General features: G+C 42.1%; 1 protein-coding gene across 3 annotated transcripts in view; it reads right to left on the bottom strand.

Moving 5' to 3' along the window:
- Positions 1-17,215, bottom strand: part of MGAT5 (alpha-1,6-mannosylglycoprotein 6-beta-N-acetylglucosaminyltransferase) — a 335,910-nt gene that overhangs the window by 16,106 nt on the left and 302,589 nt on the right. For all 3 annotated transcript variants that reach the window (XM_030326467.1, XM_030326469.1, XM_030326468.1), the window contains 2 exons: positions 10,567-10,683; positions 3,379-3,453 (listed from right to left, as the gene is read on the bottom strand). In XM_030326467.1, the coding sequence (XP_030182327.1) occupies positions 3,379-3,453; positions 10,567-10,683 (192 nt within the window). The remainder of the gene's footprint in view (positions 1-3,378; positions 3,454-10,566; positions 10,684-17,215) is intronic.

The following is a 17,215-nucleotide window of genomic DNA, read 5'->3' as shown; positions in this document are numbered from 1 at the left end:
CAACATTACGGCTTCAACAAAACTCTCCCATAGAGGCTTGGGATGAACTTGAAACAGGTTTCCTGAGGGATTGTGGGCAGCACTGAAAGAATGTTTAGTAGGAAATGCCCCAAACCAAGATTCCTATAAGGATTTTCCTAAAATACCAATGTGACAGTCCCTCTGCCCTCATCCTCTTGTGCCAGAATCAAATCTGCATTCTTCAGCTGAACCTGAGTGTCGTCTTACTACGTGTTTCCTCCTCCAGCCTGTCCAACCTCACCTCTCTTCAGTCACAGCTAAACTTCTGATAATTCACCACAATTTCTCTTTTATTCCCCAGGCCTTTGCACAGTGACCTGCAGAGTCCTCCCTGTACCCATCGCCCCTCCCCAACCCCAGTTTGCCGTCAGGACTCCTCTCCTGCAAAATGCTTCTGGATAGACTCTCCCCATCTCTCCCCCTGAGTGATGTGATCCCTAAGCATCCCAGTTACATGGTGGCATTGCCTATGGACTTGACCAGCGTCTCTGTGAGACCCAAAGCTACCTGAGGATGGGAATTCGTCCCTTGACATCTTCCCTGCCTCCCAGCACAGTCCAGAGGGAACTCCAGCTGACAACCATTCACCCAGTGGATGGGTGAATCAACAACAGCAGGCAAAAAAGAGGCCTTTGGATTTCTGCGAACTGCAGAGCTCTGCACAAGTCTGGGCCAAGGAGCTAGAGTGAAAGCAGTTGTATTAGCGTGTATTCCAAATCCTAAGGTCCAAAATGAGCTTCTTAGCTCCTGGGACACAGGAATAAAAAGCATAAGCACGTGCACATGCTCTCTTTCATTTATTCTTTCCTTCCAATGGGTGTTACTGTGCCCCTACTGTGTGCTGGGTGGGGCACTTAGGACATAGAGGTGAATGGACCAGGTGTGCTCCTGCATTATGGAGCATTTAGCAAGGCCAATGCGGGGAATACCAGCTTCCTGTGTGAAGGGAAAGCTAGTAATAGATTTACAGCGAACAGCCCACATGAGAACTTTTAAGGACTGGCTGAGATTCAATGGTCTTCAAGCCTCCAAATGAACTTGATAAAGAGTCTTTTTTACGTGGTGGTGAATAACCATCTTCCCTGGGAGGAAGTGGAGACAGGAAAGGAGGAAGTGGTTTCAGAAGCTGCTGCAGGGATTCTAGTAAAATCTCAGCTTGGTTCCTGTAATGGTGGTAAGAGCTGTGATAGCTTAAAACTCTTTGCCAGGGGAGAACCCACTGCTCCTCTCTGCACCTTCGGGAAGGGCCAGCAGCTGGCTCCGTGAGGTAAAAGAAGATGGGAAGAAAAGCTCCAGGGCATCTGCCACCACAGGCCTGGGCTCAGACCAAACCAGCAACAAACTTGGAGCCCACAACTGCAGATCTTGGTCCCCATTATGCAGACAGAAGTTATTCCTACCACCTCCCAGGATATTGCGAGGATTAAATGAGACGGTGTGCCCGTGACATGTTTGGTACTCACGGCCATGACATCTGTAGGGAAATGGCTTTTCCAGTTTAGGATGCTGATGTCGTCATTCTTTTTTTTTTTTTTTTTTTTTAATTTTTTTTAATGTTTATTTATTTTTGAGAGAGAGAGACAGACAGAGTGTGAGCAGGGGAGGGGCAGAGAGAGAGGGGGACACAGAATCTGAAGCAGGCTCCAGGCTCTGAGCTGTCAGCACAGAGCCCGACGTAGGGCTCAAACCCACAAACTATGGGATTGTGACCTGAGCTAAAGTCAGACACTCAAGGGACTGAGCCACCCAGGTGCTCCTGATGTGGTCATTCTTAATGGAGGCATTATATAAAGACTGAATGAGGGGTGCTTGAGTGGCTCAGTTGGTTAAGCATCTGACTTTGGCTCCTGTCATGATGTCACCATTTGTGGGTTCAAGCTCCACATCGGGCTCTGTGCTGACAGCGTGGAGCCTGGAGCCTGTTTTGGATTCTGTGTCTCCTCGCTCTCTCTCTCTCTCTGCCCCTCCTTCACTCATGCTCTCTCTCAAAAATAAATAAACATTAAAAAAAAATTGAAAGACTGAATAAGATGATGATTCAGATGCTTAGCTCTTGGGGTGAAGTCCAATGAGTTGTATCGTATTGCATTATATTGTATCACAATATAATTATAGACTATGATAGGATATATAGCACCATATTATGTAAGCAACAGTACTAGTTTGCATGTATGGAGCACTATGTGCTAGCTCTTTTCTAACCACTTCGTGCCTACAAATTCTATTATTGTCCTTATTCTATAGGAGAGGAAACTAAGACCCAGAAAGGTGAGTAACGTGTCCAAGTCATACAATCAAACAGTTGTGGGGGCTGCAGAGCATGCCCTCTGGCCACTAACAAGCACCCAGAACAGCACACATGCCACCCTGGAGCCTGTGCCTCCTGCTCTCCCCCTCCAACAGCAGCATCCAGTGCATCACCTCAAACCTTTCCTTGGAAACCCACCCTGGACCTCCAGTCTATGCCTACTTACACTTTCAACAAGCCATTTCTATTTTAGCCTGCACAGTCCCCATCCCCTATTGTGTAAAGATCTCTTTATCGCTCCAAGACATTCTGCTTTGCCCTTGAAGAGGAGACCCCCATTTCTGAAATGTGGTCAAGGAGTTCATACTGCTCTGCCCACAGGGGTTCTGAATCTATTTGTAGCTGTGAGCTGCTTTTGAAGACTAAGGAATTGAGATTTTATAGAAGGATGCCAATGGTGCTCTTGGCCTTTACTGCCCCGAGCACAAGCCACAGTGTGCAAGCTCTGTTGGGGGTGATGGGACTCATGGAACCCTCCCCCTACTTTAGAACCGAAGCCCTCCTTTGATCTGTTTTAGATACTTAGGTTTTGTGTAAAGTTTCATTTGAAAAGGGGTCGTGTTTTAAAAGATGTTTGAAAACCACTGAAAAGTCCTAACATATTTGGAATTTTTGAACATGTATTAAGGGAATGCTTAGAACCCCCTGGTTTTAATCCTTGCCTTTTTTAGGGTAATAAATGAAGATCTAGCAAGATCAGAAAACCATTTCTCTCTCTCCCTCATCACCCAAGTCTTTGTGATGCCCCTCAGAACCCATTCTGGGCACAAGTCTGATAGTTATGGAGGTCTTCACCTTGATCATCCAGTCTCTCCCATCCTAAGTTTCCGTTATGACTTTCTACCATCATAAAAAACATTCTTAACCCAAGGACAGGCTAAGTCCCCTGCATGACCATGACAGTGTGTGCTTCAAATTTTCACCAAGCATTTATCCAGCTTCTGGAGTCTTCCAAAGCAGGAAAATAACCACAGAAACATGGTGAGCTCTTAGCTATTCATGAGAGCTCCCTGGGGTCATGGGCCAAAAGAACATCTGAAGAGCCTTACCTGTTTTTCAATGAAAGCATTGATTCTCTGCAACATCCCCTCACATGTGAATTCATATGGCATGTATGGCTCAATCTGTGGAAACAGAACATGGTATCATGAAAGAGGAGGACACAGAACCTAGGACACTTACCCAATCCTCCCCTGATTCACTCACACTCAGGTGTCTCATGAGGGGATAAGACTATGAACTTAGATGTCAACAGCCCTGGGTTTACAACCTCACTCTGCTCCACACTAGCTGTGGGACCCTGACCAAATTACCTACCATCTCTGAGCTTCAGGTTCTTCATGTGTAAAATGGTGATAAGAAAAATCTACCTCTTTTAAACTGAAGGTTATATAAATAAAAAAAAAAAAGAGTAAAGTGCTTAGTTCAGGGTCTAAAACACAGTAGGCATTCAAGAAAAGGTGGAGCGTATCATTTGTTAGAAGTAAAAGCCCCACAGGGCAGGCTCCATGGCTGCTGGGCTGTCTTTGTATCCCAGTGTTGAGCTGGGCAGCACACATAGGAATTCAGCAAACACCTGTTGAATACATGAATGCTCAATGGTGTAAGAAAAACACATGATGGTTACTTTAAGGACCCATTATGGTGACTAAGGCATTGGTCTGCATTAGCAGGTGAGGTGAGCACATACGTAAAGAACTTGTGGGGCAGAAAGAGTAATTAAGTGCCGCCAAGGGTTCAGCCACAGGTCTTGGGAGGCCAGAAGGTCAAAGCAGACTTCTGCTTATGCTGGGCTTTTAAAGCCATTTATGATTCTAGCAAGCCAAAATGGGGAAGGCATTTCAGGTAGAGCAAGTAGTGGGTTAGACATTCAAGAAGAACAGCAGGTGGGTAGAGCTTGGGATCAGGAAGGCTGGTGAAACAAGGCTGGGAAGAGGTTCACTGCATTTCCACAAAAGGATTTTTCTTTTCTTTTAATTTTCTTTTCTTTTTTCTTTCCTTTTCTTTTCTTTCTTTCTTTCTTTCTTTCTTTCTTTCTTTCTTTCTTTCTTTCAAGAGAGGGAGAGAGAGAGAGAGAGAGAGAGAGAGAGAGAGAGGGAGAGAGGGAGACAGAGGGAGAGACGGAGAGGGAGACAGAACGCATGTAACAAGTGCGGGAGGGGTGGAGGGAAACAGAGAGAAAATCCCAAGAGGGCTCCACACCTAGCTCAGAGTCTGATGTGGGGCTCGATCTCACCACTGAGAGATCATGACCTGCAATCAAGGGCTGGATGCTCTACTGACTGAGCCACCCAGGCAACCCTTCCACAAAGGGATTTTTATACTAAGGAGCCTAAGCTTTATTTGATGGTATATACCAGAATTATACACTGTCAACTTCACCATTAAAGCCCTGCTCCTAACAATTGCCTTCTTATGAATTTGAGCATCTTACCAGATTCCGGGATATCCCAGAAGGTGCTTCTCTGGGGTTGGGGAGACAATATGATCAATATACTGACACCTGGGAAAGGGGAAGAATGTAGGTTTTATCTCTGCTGCGCAGTATAATATGCCAACGTTACAAGGCTTGTGTTTTGGGGGCAGCCAGCAAACACCACCAACTGAAATGGAAATTTCACTTGGCACAAAATCACTAGGAATCTAGTCTGTTACAGCTTCAGAGAACCCAACAGTACTTGCCAGCAACGGGATGGAGGGCCACCTTCACTATCTCCCACTTAGGTCTATCTACACTTGCTTATCTCAAATTTATAGGGTGGAGAACTGGATAAAACACTTAAGAGTTGAAGCCTGAGTAAAACGGAACAGTTGACAGAGAAGACATCCTTCCACGGGCAGCCAAACAGCTGGTATCAAGGCACTTTTTCCCCTTTTGTGTGTGTGTTGATTCACACATTATATGTGAAATCTTCTTTAACCATGACTGTTAATTTCATATCTTCACATCAGCAATCATAAAATCACACAGGTTTTATCTCAGCCTTTCCTGCCCACAACCATCCAGATAGAGCTAAAAGAGGCTGAGCCATAAGTATTATACTATTAAGGCAGAGCTATTCTGCAGGAACACAGGTCATTTTGTTCCTTAATAGATCACCTCAAAAGAGCTCAAAATACCTAGAAAACTGACTTCCATGTTGCAAGCCTGCCACTTCTCATCTCAAGCTTTTACACTTGCTCTGCCCTCTCTGACCCAGATATAGACCTTCATAGCCCTTTCTTTTAAAGGATATTTATTTACTCAATTTATGAGTGGTTCTAGAAGCTTTCTATGACTGGCCTACAGCTATGTCTCCTCTTAAAGGCTCACAGAAGGAATGGAAAGAAACTATAGCAGAAGACTTGGCATTTCAAGCTCATTTATATGGTGACAAGTTGAATTTCTAGAGTGAAATAAACATGAGTGGCCATCTGCCATGACATCAACAGATCCAATTATGTGATGGGAAACAGGCTGAATACTCTGGGGCCATTCCTACAACTTATTCCAAAGGTCATTTATTAGAAATAGAAGTGAATTAATTCAAAGGGCTCAATGCAATAAATACAGAAAAACGGCTCTTTCTGTATCCTCCTACAAATCTAACCCAATTTAACCAAAGGGATGCTGACTCATTAATTGCTTTGTGGCCCATTCACTATTTTAAATAATATGAAGCCAAATAATTTTCCTCTACAGGAAAAGCAAAGCAAAAAAAAAAAAAAGTGGGTAATTGTATTCTTAAACCAGCCCTACCAGTGAGTTCCATTAGCCATCCTGCTGTGGACAGGAACAGGGAGGGCCCTCTGTGTGGGAAAGTTCTCCAGACTCCTGGCTTTTGATATAAAGAACACTGCTAAGCCTTTGATGTGGGAGCTATTGTGTGGATTTGAGTAGGGGGCGTGTGATAATTTTCTGCATGATAATCCTTCAGCAAGTCAAGGCCTCCTTGGGGAATAGAATGTAAGGGAATGCTCAGTCCACATCCCTACTTGGAGAAACCCAAGTAGGGCCAGTTGTGGAGAAACAGGGGAAGTGTTCTTGGCCATCCTGCTTTGTGGGAAAAGGACTGCTTTTCATATGGCCACAGGATGGATGCCTGCAGGCTGCACTGTGTAGTTCCTGCTACAAACTTCCCAATAACTTCCCACCTTCTCCTTCCTTTTTTCCTCTTTACCTCCCTTCTTCTGAGATGTACTGTCTCTTTAGTACCCACTCATTAAGTCAGAGTACAGTTCCTACTGGGAAATGCTCTCAGAGATCAGCTGACCCCACCATGGTCCCACCTGACAGACGCGGGTTGGCATCACTCAATGAGAGATGGTCTCAGAAGGTACCAGAAGACCAGGAGTTGAGTCCTAATGATCTCCTCTATCTACTAACTTTAGGATTTTACATCAGACATATTCTGCAATTTCTGTTGATGATTTCAAATGGCAACTAGGTCATGCCATTCCCCTGCTCAAAACTTCCCATCATACTTAAAATAAAGCTCAGAATCCTTGTCATGGCCTGTTTTAAAGGCCCTACACGTTCTGCCTCCAAGGATCTTTTTATGGTCTCCATTACTTTTGATGAGAAATTGGTGGTCTTTCATATTTTTATCTCCCTAAATGTAATACATTTTCCTCTGGCTGCTTTCACATTTTTTCTCTGGCTGCTTTCAGGATTTTTTCCCCTAACTTTTTGTTTTCTGCAGTTTGGCAACGATGTATACTTAAGTGTTTTTCTTAATATTTATCCTACTTGGGGTTCATAGAGCTCCCAGGGTCTGCAGGGTGATGTCATTCATTAATTCTTAGCCATTATCTTTTCAAGTATTTCTTCTGGCCATTCTCTCCTCCTTCTGCGATCCCAATTACACATAAACTGGGCTGTCTGAAATTGTCCTACAGGTTTCATATGTTCTTTTTAAATTTCATTCTCCCCACCCCACCCCCTTTTTGTTTCAATTTGCATAGTTTCTATTGATAAGTCTATTGAATAGTTCACTGGTAGTTTCCTCTGCTGATAAGATCACTGAAAGAGTTGTTCATTTCTGATGTATTTTTCAGTTCTAGCATTTTTTCCTTTGGCTTTGAGAAAAAGTTTCCATCTTTCTGCTGAAATTCCCCATCTGCTCACATATACTGTCTACCTTTTTTAACAAATCTTTTAATACTTTATCTTAGCACTTCCAAGTTGCTTTTGAATAAATTCCAACATCTGGGTCATCTCTAGGTGGGTCATGCTACCTTGACTTTTTGAATGTCATGAAATTTAAAGTCTTGTAATTAAATACGAGAAAGCTTGGCACTAAATTTCTGACCCATTTCTAACAAGCATAAGGATTTTTGTGGCAATAAGTTTTTGTATTAATTTCATTACTGACTTCAGCCTTCATTTAAAAGATATTTATTTACTCAACTTACTTAGTTATCCTTCCCTTTACTTCATTCCATGTTTCTTCTCCTTTTTAAATTTTATATTATCTTAACACACTAGTCAAAAAGATCTAGGTTTCAATCCAGGTGTTTTACTACTTACTAGCTATGTGATCTGGGATAAATTACTTAATTTCTTTATTTCTTTATTGTTTAAAATTTTTTTTAATGTTTATTTATTTTTGAGAGAGAGAGAAAGAGAGAGAGACAGAGTGTGAGTGGGGGAGGGGCAGAGAGAGAGGGAGACACACAATCTGAAGCAGGCTTCAGGCTCTGAGCTGTCAGCACAGAGCCCAGTGTGGGGCTTTAACCCACCAACCATGAGATCATGACCTGAGTCAAAGTTGGATGCTTAACTTGACTGAACCACCCAGATGCCCATAGTTAATTTTTTTTTCATAGTTATTTTTTTTAAACCTCGATCTTTTCATCTGTACAAGAATTAAGTGAGATTAAATGAGACTAGGCTCATATAGATATAGATAGATTCTAGATGTGTAGAAGGTTCTCTCTACATAAGAGCTACTATTATAATTACTCTTTTTTTTTTTTTTTCCCTTATGTGATCTTAGTTTTTGGAATAAGATGGAAAAAGATTGATCAGTGTTTTAAAATGTAGAGCACCAGAGGTTCCATGGGGTGAAGTAGGAATGATCAAGTACAACTCCGTGTGCCTCACTCTCTGTGCTTTGTATCAGGCATTCCCATTTGGTGGACAAAAGGGATCTAGTACCTAAAAAGTTTGTACACAATGATCCAATATTTTCTGCCTTTATATTAGCTTTTAAATTACTCATCTTCAAGGGCATGTGCACTTAAGCAAGTGCTGTGGGTTGAATTATGTCCCTCAGAAAGATAATGCTGAATTCCAAACTCCCAGGAGCTGTAAATGTGACCATATTTGAGAATATGGTCTTTGCATAGGTAACCAAGTTAAGATGAGGTCGTACTGAATTAGAGTGGGCCCTAGTCCAGTATGACCAATGTCCTTCCAAGAATGGGAAAGTCAGGCGCGCACACACACACACAGATTGAGGTGCTATAGCTGCAAGTTAAGGAGTGCCTGGGGCCACCAGAAGGTGGGAGAGGCAAGGAAGAACTCCCCCACTATAGGCTTTGTTTGGAGGGAACATGACCTTGCTGACATCTTAATTTTGGATGTCTAGCCTCTAGAACTGTGAGAGAATAAATTTCTGTTGTTAAAGCCACCAAGTTTGTGGTTCTTTCCTATGGTAGCCCTAAGAAGCTAATCCTCTGAGGGACTCAGGGACTCAAGAAAGAAAGAAAGAACCATCGATCTCCACAGGAATGACTCCCTGGTGGTGGAGCCATGGATGTGTGGCAGATATTCTGAGGTAGCCCAGTGGGGCCACACTCCACTCAACCTCTTCCCCTTTATTCACACTGCGCCTTGGACCCATGCCCATCTGGGTCCACTTCTCGGTTTAGCTTTGCAAATTCCTACTCATCCTAAAAGACTTAACTCAGTGCTGCATTTTCCTGAAACTTCCCCCTACTTCTGCTTCTTGATCTTTTGCATATTATTTTTGGCACTGAACATAGTCTGCAAACACCTATTCCTCTCTCTCTTAATCCACAGGGTAAATCACTATACTGGGTACAGAGTACAGCAGTGAGAGAGAATTCCTGTCCTCATGTTGCTGACAGTCTAGCGCAAATCCAGACTGTTGGTAACAAAAATAAGATGATTATATATGTATTAGTAATAGTGACTTAGTAATGTCAACTAAACACTTATTATGTGGTAGATGGTATGCTTAAGGGCTTTACATTATCTCACTGAATCCTTACCAATACCTATATAGTAGGTAATACAAGCCTACTTAGAGATGAAGAAACTAAGGCTCAGAGATTAAGTAACTGCCCTAGGGGATGCTACAAGTAGGTGGTAGAGCTGGAACCTCAACTCAAGCGTTCCAGCCTGTCTTCAGTACAGCCATGTCTATATGCTTCTCTGTGACAGAGTGTAAGCAGTGTCTGGAAGGAGGAGTCCAGATAGCAGGGTGCACCCGAAGAGCGTCCAAGGCAGTCTAGGGGTTGCGAGAGGCTAATTTGGCCCATTGCTACTGGGTGGTGAGCTTCTACAGGCAGGGAGCTAGCCTCAATTGTCTACAGAAGTGAGTGTCCCCTATAGGGACTCCAGGGGTGCTCTGCATATGGTAGGTACTTAATTGGGGGCACCTGGGTGGTTCAGTCAGTTAAGCTTCTGACTCTTGGTTTCAGTTCAGGTCATGATCTCATGGTTGGTAAGATCCAACCCGGCATCGGGCTGAACAAGGAGCTTGCTTGGGATTCTCTCTCCCTCCCCCTTTCTCTCTGCTCCTCCCTGACTTGCATATACACATGTGCTCTTTCTCTCTCTCAAAATAAAAAAATAAACTTAAACAAAAAGATGTGTAGGTTAAAAAAACCAAATAAATAAATGTTATATAAAAACACTTCCCAGTATTTCCTTAATAGTTCCTATCATTCTTACTTTTTGTAGGGGAGCATGTTTGTGTTTTCCAATCTCGGTGAGAAGTACACAAGTAGGCACTAAAACAAGTGTAATTCAAACTCCTACTACTGTATCTGGGACCCAGCAGTCATGCCAAAAGGGTCTATAGAATCCACACTGGAGTACCAGCTCTGCTCCTGTCTGCCAGAGCACTCATGAACCCTCCCCCGGCCACATCCTACACCATGGCCCTTTTCTCATCCCAGAGGGAAGCTGGCGAGGAAAACTTCTAATTACTCAACCAGAGGGCCTGTGAGGCCCACACATTTCAGTTCACAGTACAGATGGGGGAAAATGGAATAAAAGAGACAACCTTTTGACTTAAAATTGCTTTCACGGCATCCTCCACTTCCTCCTGATTGCTGAGGTCAACCGTCCAAACATGGGGCCGGCCAATGAACACTTCAGCATACGGATGCTGGGATGTCAGCTGGAAAAGAAAGACCACCTCAGTCTCACAGATACTTTTTGTTTCTTCCACCTTCTGTGCTAGATGAAGTGTTATGCTTTTTATGGCATTGTGCTTGCATAGGTAACAAGACATTTTTGTCCTTCCGTGATGATCAAAACCTCCTGAGGACCTATAAGTGGAGACCAACAAAACTGTCAGAGCTCCACAGCTTGAATCCCACTTGGAAAAAGGTCAAAACCAGGGAACACGGCAGTTGGTACAGGTGGCTTCAACCCCCAAAGTCACACCAAGATATAATGAACATTTCACTCTTGGTCACAACCCAGCCCTGAAAATCACCTAGATCAAACTAGTATCTGTTATAAAACACCAATTGGGACAGGTAAGCATAAATAAATTACAATACAGTCAAAAGCTTTAAAGTCATAGAAGGGCGAGTAATTGTATATATGAAATGTGACAGAAAGAAATAAGGCTACAGAAACACAGAGAATTTTGACTTGCTTTCAGGAGTGATCATTAGCATAACACTGGACCCTCAATACTTCTAAAGATAATATGGATTCAGCAAAGTTCTAAATTCAGAGGTTTTATTTTAAGAACAAAGGTGGCCAAAGAAACCCAGTATGAAAGCTGGTGATTCTCAGTTCTTGAAGAGTCCATTCGTTGACAGCTAAATTTACCCCTCCAACTGCCTTCCACCTTTTTCTTGTATCCTTTCAGGCAGTGGTGAAGGGAGCTTTCTGGACATTTGTGAGAGCATTCTCAGCTTGCACAAATACTGGGGGTGCTACCCTTGATCTGTGAATCCATGGGTGAGGACTAGGGAGTGTAGATGATGCCTCACTATGGGTTACAGTCCGGCCAAAGGCAGGCCATCCACTTCCCGTACAGCTTCCATGTGCCCTGCTGGCTTTCATGTGGGTTCACAGAATCTAACTCTTTGGCACGGTTTTAATATAGATTGAATTTCCCAGGAACATAATTACCATGTAAATCAAGGGATGTTTGTACTCTGTTTTCATTGGAACTTCACCAATAAGCTGTTACCAACTTTGGAAAAACTAGGGCAGTAAAGTCAATGTCACTCAGATTACCTGAGTCTCCATTACAACATACCCAAAACCAGTCTGTGTTTGTAGCTCTCACATAAATGGCAATTACATATATACTTATGTATGTATAGACACTTTTTAACTTGGCTTCTCCTTTATAATATCACTTATAAGCAAAAAGGGCTAATCATGTTCAGCTGTATGTTTTACTCTTCTCAGACACAAACTTACTCATTCTAAGGAGGGATGAGACATGTTTTCTACTATAGTTCTTGGGAATGGTATACTTCTTAACTACTTACAGACTGAAATATGTATTTCCTTATTGTGAATGATTTTCCTTTATATTAGAGTTAATGGAATCATTCTTTTTTGAAATTACATAAGTAGGCAGGGCATATTATTTATTAATTTTGTTTCAGGACACAAGAGTGGATGTTATAATATATTTGTAGTAGAAACAGGTACTGGGTCTGGTAGAGTTGAGGCTCTTGCTTTAGAGGCTAAGCTGGTTCTCTTTCTTTCTTCCGTCTCTGGTATCCTCAGAGGATGGGGTGATTTAACTGGCCTCTCTCCATCTCACTCCTAGCCGCCATTCTTCATATCCCACCTCACCACTTGTGTGCCCACACTACTTAGGGCAGGGAACTCAGAATATAGGTCACCAGGCCTCAGCCCCCAGCCGTCAGCAGCATCCTCTCAAGAAAAGCATGATTCTGAAGAGAAGATATCCTAGACTCTGCTCCTGCCTCCTCTGTCAGAATCATGCCCCTTGCTGGCCTGTTACGTTCCCCTTTCTTCTGACCTGTACCCTCTTCTTTTGCTCAGCCACATGGTCAGTGATAGAACCTACAAGATGACCATGGCCTCATAGGCCTGGAAGCACCCATTTTTCTTTTTTTCCCTCAGCTCACATTTTAGATTCAACACCTATCAATGAAGCCCCTGGCTGGCCCAGGCACTGTGCTAATCACCTGCATCTGCATAATTTACCAGGTTTCCGGGGTATCAATGAGGATTTTGAGATTTACAGTGGTTTACAATTCTGCAAGACCACAGTGCCAGGAAGGAGCAGAGCAAATTCAAATCTAGATCCTTCAACAACATATTAGCTTTTGACAGAAAGGAAGATGACAAAATTAAAGTATTTATTGGGTTCTTAAGCAAAGACCACATGAAGCTCAAAGTAAGCTCCAGGCTTTTAATCCGCTCTTACAACTTGCCAACCTGAAAAAAACACCTCAGGACTGAATTTATGCCTGAATTAGACCTTTCCTGAAGATGAGCAAAACGTCACACCATTTTGCTTGGTGGCCTTGAGAACAAACTGATGACTTCTTCCAATGGAATCAGGGTAAATTAAAGTTGCTGTCAATGTCCCTATGCAGCCATTTACATATTGGCAGTCTCTCGCCCCCTCCCCTTGATAAGGTCCCTGTTTTTTTTTTTTTTTTCCCAAGGTTGCTCCAAGCATTTGGAAAATACAAAATGCCGAGGCTTTATTATTTTATTCATTTACATTTATTGAGAGTTATTTAATTTTATGAGTAAGGCGTTTTTGATTCATTATTCCCCTCTGAATGTTATGCTCCTCCCCATTAATTTATTGAGAACCGTCTGATCTGAGCTACATCAATCAGTAAATTTACTGGAGTATAGTTTGTAAAAGTAATGAAAATCTTATTAAATATGAGACATTACTTCAGAGCGGCTATTAAATTTCTAAGGAGAACATGAGTTCTCTTTATGGAAAAAAATCCTGAAGCCAGAGAATTTCTAATGGTTTACAAAATGTCCAAATAATGATTAAGAACCTACTAATGTGTTTCCCAGTATAAAGATAAAAATCCAATTTATATCACATTGAAAGTATGGCTTGAACCAACAACATTACTTAAGGCGTTATGGAACTTTTTCCCTCGAGTGTACATCGTAGTTTTAAAAATTGATCCAATGTAAAAGACAAAAATAAAATGAAACTCTCATTTAGAAACTTAGACTTTTTTTCTCTTCAAAGCAAAGGAGGGACATATATGCAATTTATATGGATTGATTTATACGGATCAATTTTTGCTTAACTGGAAAGACTAGCAAGGGAGCCAGAAAATTGCTTTGTAATTATGTCTACTTGGGTTAAAATTTTTCCATTTGCAGAGTAAAAAAAAAAAATAATAATAATAATTTCTAGAGATTTTTGACCCTTCAACATCTATAGAACTCTCGATAGCTCTCTCCCTGTGAAAAGTAGCTTTGGCCAGGGGGTTTTTGTGGCTTTTTTGGGCTGAAAGAGCAGAGTGAGTGGCCCACCAGGCCTTGAGGTCAACTTCACTGAGTCCTCCCAAAACTGTGTGATGTTGCTGGCTCCCAGCCTGCTCTCTGCACTGTCTCTAGCAGAGAAGGAGACAGACATCGGATGGAACCTGCCCTCCTGCATAAAGCAAAGTGACCTTCTTGGGATTTCCCCGCAGCTCATCAACATTCATGCCTCTTAAGCGTGAAACCCCCTTTCCTCCTTTGCCTTTATAGCACAGTTCCTGCACCACCTCCTTTTCAGTTAACCCAGCACACTCTCCACTTGGCAGAACTCCCAGGAGACACCCTCTCAGTGACTGACTGAGCTGTTTCTTTCCATATCAAAATTTGAGCTCCTGGAAAACAGGAAATGGGTCTTGATAAATTTCCCCAATGCAGCAACTAGTACCATGGACCCTGTGGGGACACAACGAGCATCTGTCAACTGACCTTCTGTATCCCGGCCCTCCTGCGGAAGCCCAGGACTGATGGAGTCATCTGTGTGAAGTCACTTGCTGAGCAATGGCTGAGGATCCCAGAGAGCCATTCTAACTCGAGTCTCATTTACGTACTGGTGGAATTATCTAAAGGGATGGGAGGGACCAAGCGCCTGGTGGGGGCAGCTCTTACGCCTATTCTCTTTAAGCCATGAAAAATCAAAGCCCTTCACGATCTCAATGAAAAGCAAATTACTAAATGATGACAACTGATAGGAAATGATGAACATTCGTTCTTCAATAATTTCATACTGGCTGCTCTGATCTATGTGACATTACATCATTCACTGGGAAACAGATTGTGCTTGAGTGTCCTAAATTTTTTTCAGGAAAAAATACTCATTTTGTACCAAAGAGTCATCAAAATCTTTAGAATCACCAATAACAAAAAGGTGCCAGTTGTCAATATAGTCGTAAAGATGCTTTTGATTTATCACTGTCCAAAGGCTCATATATAGAAACAGCAGTAAAAAGAGACAGGTTTCTTTGCTGCTCATGTATTCAAAAAAAATCACAATGAGGGAAAAAGAAAATCACTACAGAACCACCAGAATAACCGTTGTAGGCAAGACCAACCAACATATTGTAAAAATAAATGGGCAAAAGGTTGAAGAAAACCAGAATATTTGCATACTTTCAAAATATTTTTTCCATTATAGAGAGAACCAGTAACTTCATAGTAAAGACACCTAGCAGACCCTACCTTAACCAAGAGATCAAGGTTAACACCATCAGGAATGAGACATATTGGTATCACACACCTCCTGATATGATACACTGAGAAGACCACATCACTTCTGTGATATTCTTGCCAAAAATGCGTCATCTCAAACTAACCATGAGACAACATCAGTCAAATCCAAAGGGAGCAACAGTATACAAAAAGCCCAACGAGTACTCTTTCAAAGTGTTAAAACTGAATGACAATTAAGTTACTGAACAATTGTCCAGATTGGAAGAGATTAGGAGCCGCGGCAATTAAATGCAACGTAGGTCCTGGATTGGATCCCAGAAGAGCAAAGGGATATTAGTGGAAAAAATGGTGAAGTCCAAATCGAGTTTGTAGTTTAGGTAACACTGGTTAATGTCTTAGCTTTGATTACCATAGTTTTGTAATGTGTTGCCATTAGGGGAAGCTGGATGAAGGATATACCCAAACTCTGTACTATTTTTGAAACTTTTCCATAAGACTAAAATTATTTCAAAACAAAAAGTAAATTCCAACAATTCCACTTGTAGGTATATGCCCCAAAGAATTAAAAGAACCTCGGCAGATACCTGTACACAAATGTTCGCAGCAGCATTATTCACAAAAGACAAAAAGTGTAAACAACCCAAGTGCTCATTAACAGATGAACAGACAAATAATTAAATGTGGTATATCTACACAATGGAATATCATCTGGCCGCTAAAAGGAATGGTATTCTGACACATGCTATGAACTCTAAAAACCTTAAGCTAAGTGAAACAAGCCAGTCACAAGAGAACAAATACTATATGATTTCACTTGGTAAGTTTAGAGAGACAGAAAATAGAAGAGAAGTTGCCAGGGGCTGTGGGGAGGGGAGAATGGGGAGTTGTGCTTAATGAACACAGTTTCTGTTTAGAATGATGAGTAAGTTCTGCAGGTAGGTGGTGGCAATGCTGCACAAGACTTTGAACATACTTAACACGAGTGAACTGTACACTTAAAATGGTTAAAATGCTGTTTTAAATTATGTATGTTTAATCCCCAAAAAAGGGGAAAAAGAAACAAAATTACAAATAATTATTACAAGGTGGGCAGAAGAACTTCAGAGATTTCTTACACTTAAATTAAAATGTGGGCATGATTTATCAGCCCAAATTTTCTTTTTTTTTTTTTTTAATTTTTTCACATCTATTTATTTTTGAGAGAGAGAGAGAGAGAGCACGAGCAGGGGAAGGGCGGGGAGAGAGAGAGAGAGAGAGAGAGAGAGAGAGAGAGAGAGAGAGAGTGTGAAAACATGAATCCGAAGCAGGCTCCAGCCTCTGAGCTGTCAGCACAGACTCCGAGGCAGGGCTTGAAACCATGAATCATGAGATCATGACCTGAGCTGAAGTTATCAGCCTAAGTTTTCTATCCCAAACTCCAAAGGTTCCAGAGAAGTCAGTTACATCTCTGTCAGTTACAGAGATTCCTAGATTGAGATGTTCTCACTGCCGCGGAACATCTTCTTGAATCTTTCCAAGAATCAGCTCTTCAGTGCCAGGTTGAACGCTCCTGGTCTGTGCCCTGGCCCCTCCCACAACACCTGGCACACAGGTGTGCAGTAGGTATTGCTGAGAAATGACTTCCTCAACAGGAACAACTCCTCAATGTGAAGAATTCAAATTTATTTTATTAGCAGAAGGAAAAGCAAGTATGCAAGACGACACACACACAGTTAACCCTTTTCAGAGGTTGTGTGGGCAACAGGTTCTTTTTGAGGATAATCTGTAGATCGCAAAAACCTATGGATCTCTTCCTCCATCCCCTTTGGGACTGTCACCCTGACTGACAGGGAGGGTCAGAAAAGAGAACTCTCAAAATAATCAGCTCGGTGAATTGGTAAGATCTCTGACTGATCAAAAACAATAAGCATGGAAAATGCATTTCATGTTCTTTCTTTTTTTTTTTTGGTGTGTGTGGTGGGGGAGGTGTCAGAAGAATCTACCCGGAAAGGTTTAAAAGTAGCAGAAGTGAA

Source organism: Lynx canadensis, chromosome C1 (genome assembly GCF_007474595.2).
Source record: "Lynx canadensis isolate LIC74 chromosome C1, mLynCan4.pri.v2, whole genome shotgun sequence".
Lineage (NCBI taxonomy): Eukaryota > Metazoa > Chordata > Mammalia > Carnivora > Felidae > Lynx > Lynx canadensis.
The sequence above is the reverse complement of the archived record's forward strand: the minus strand, read 5'-3'. Positions and strand labels throughout refer to the sequence as shown.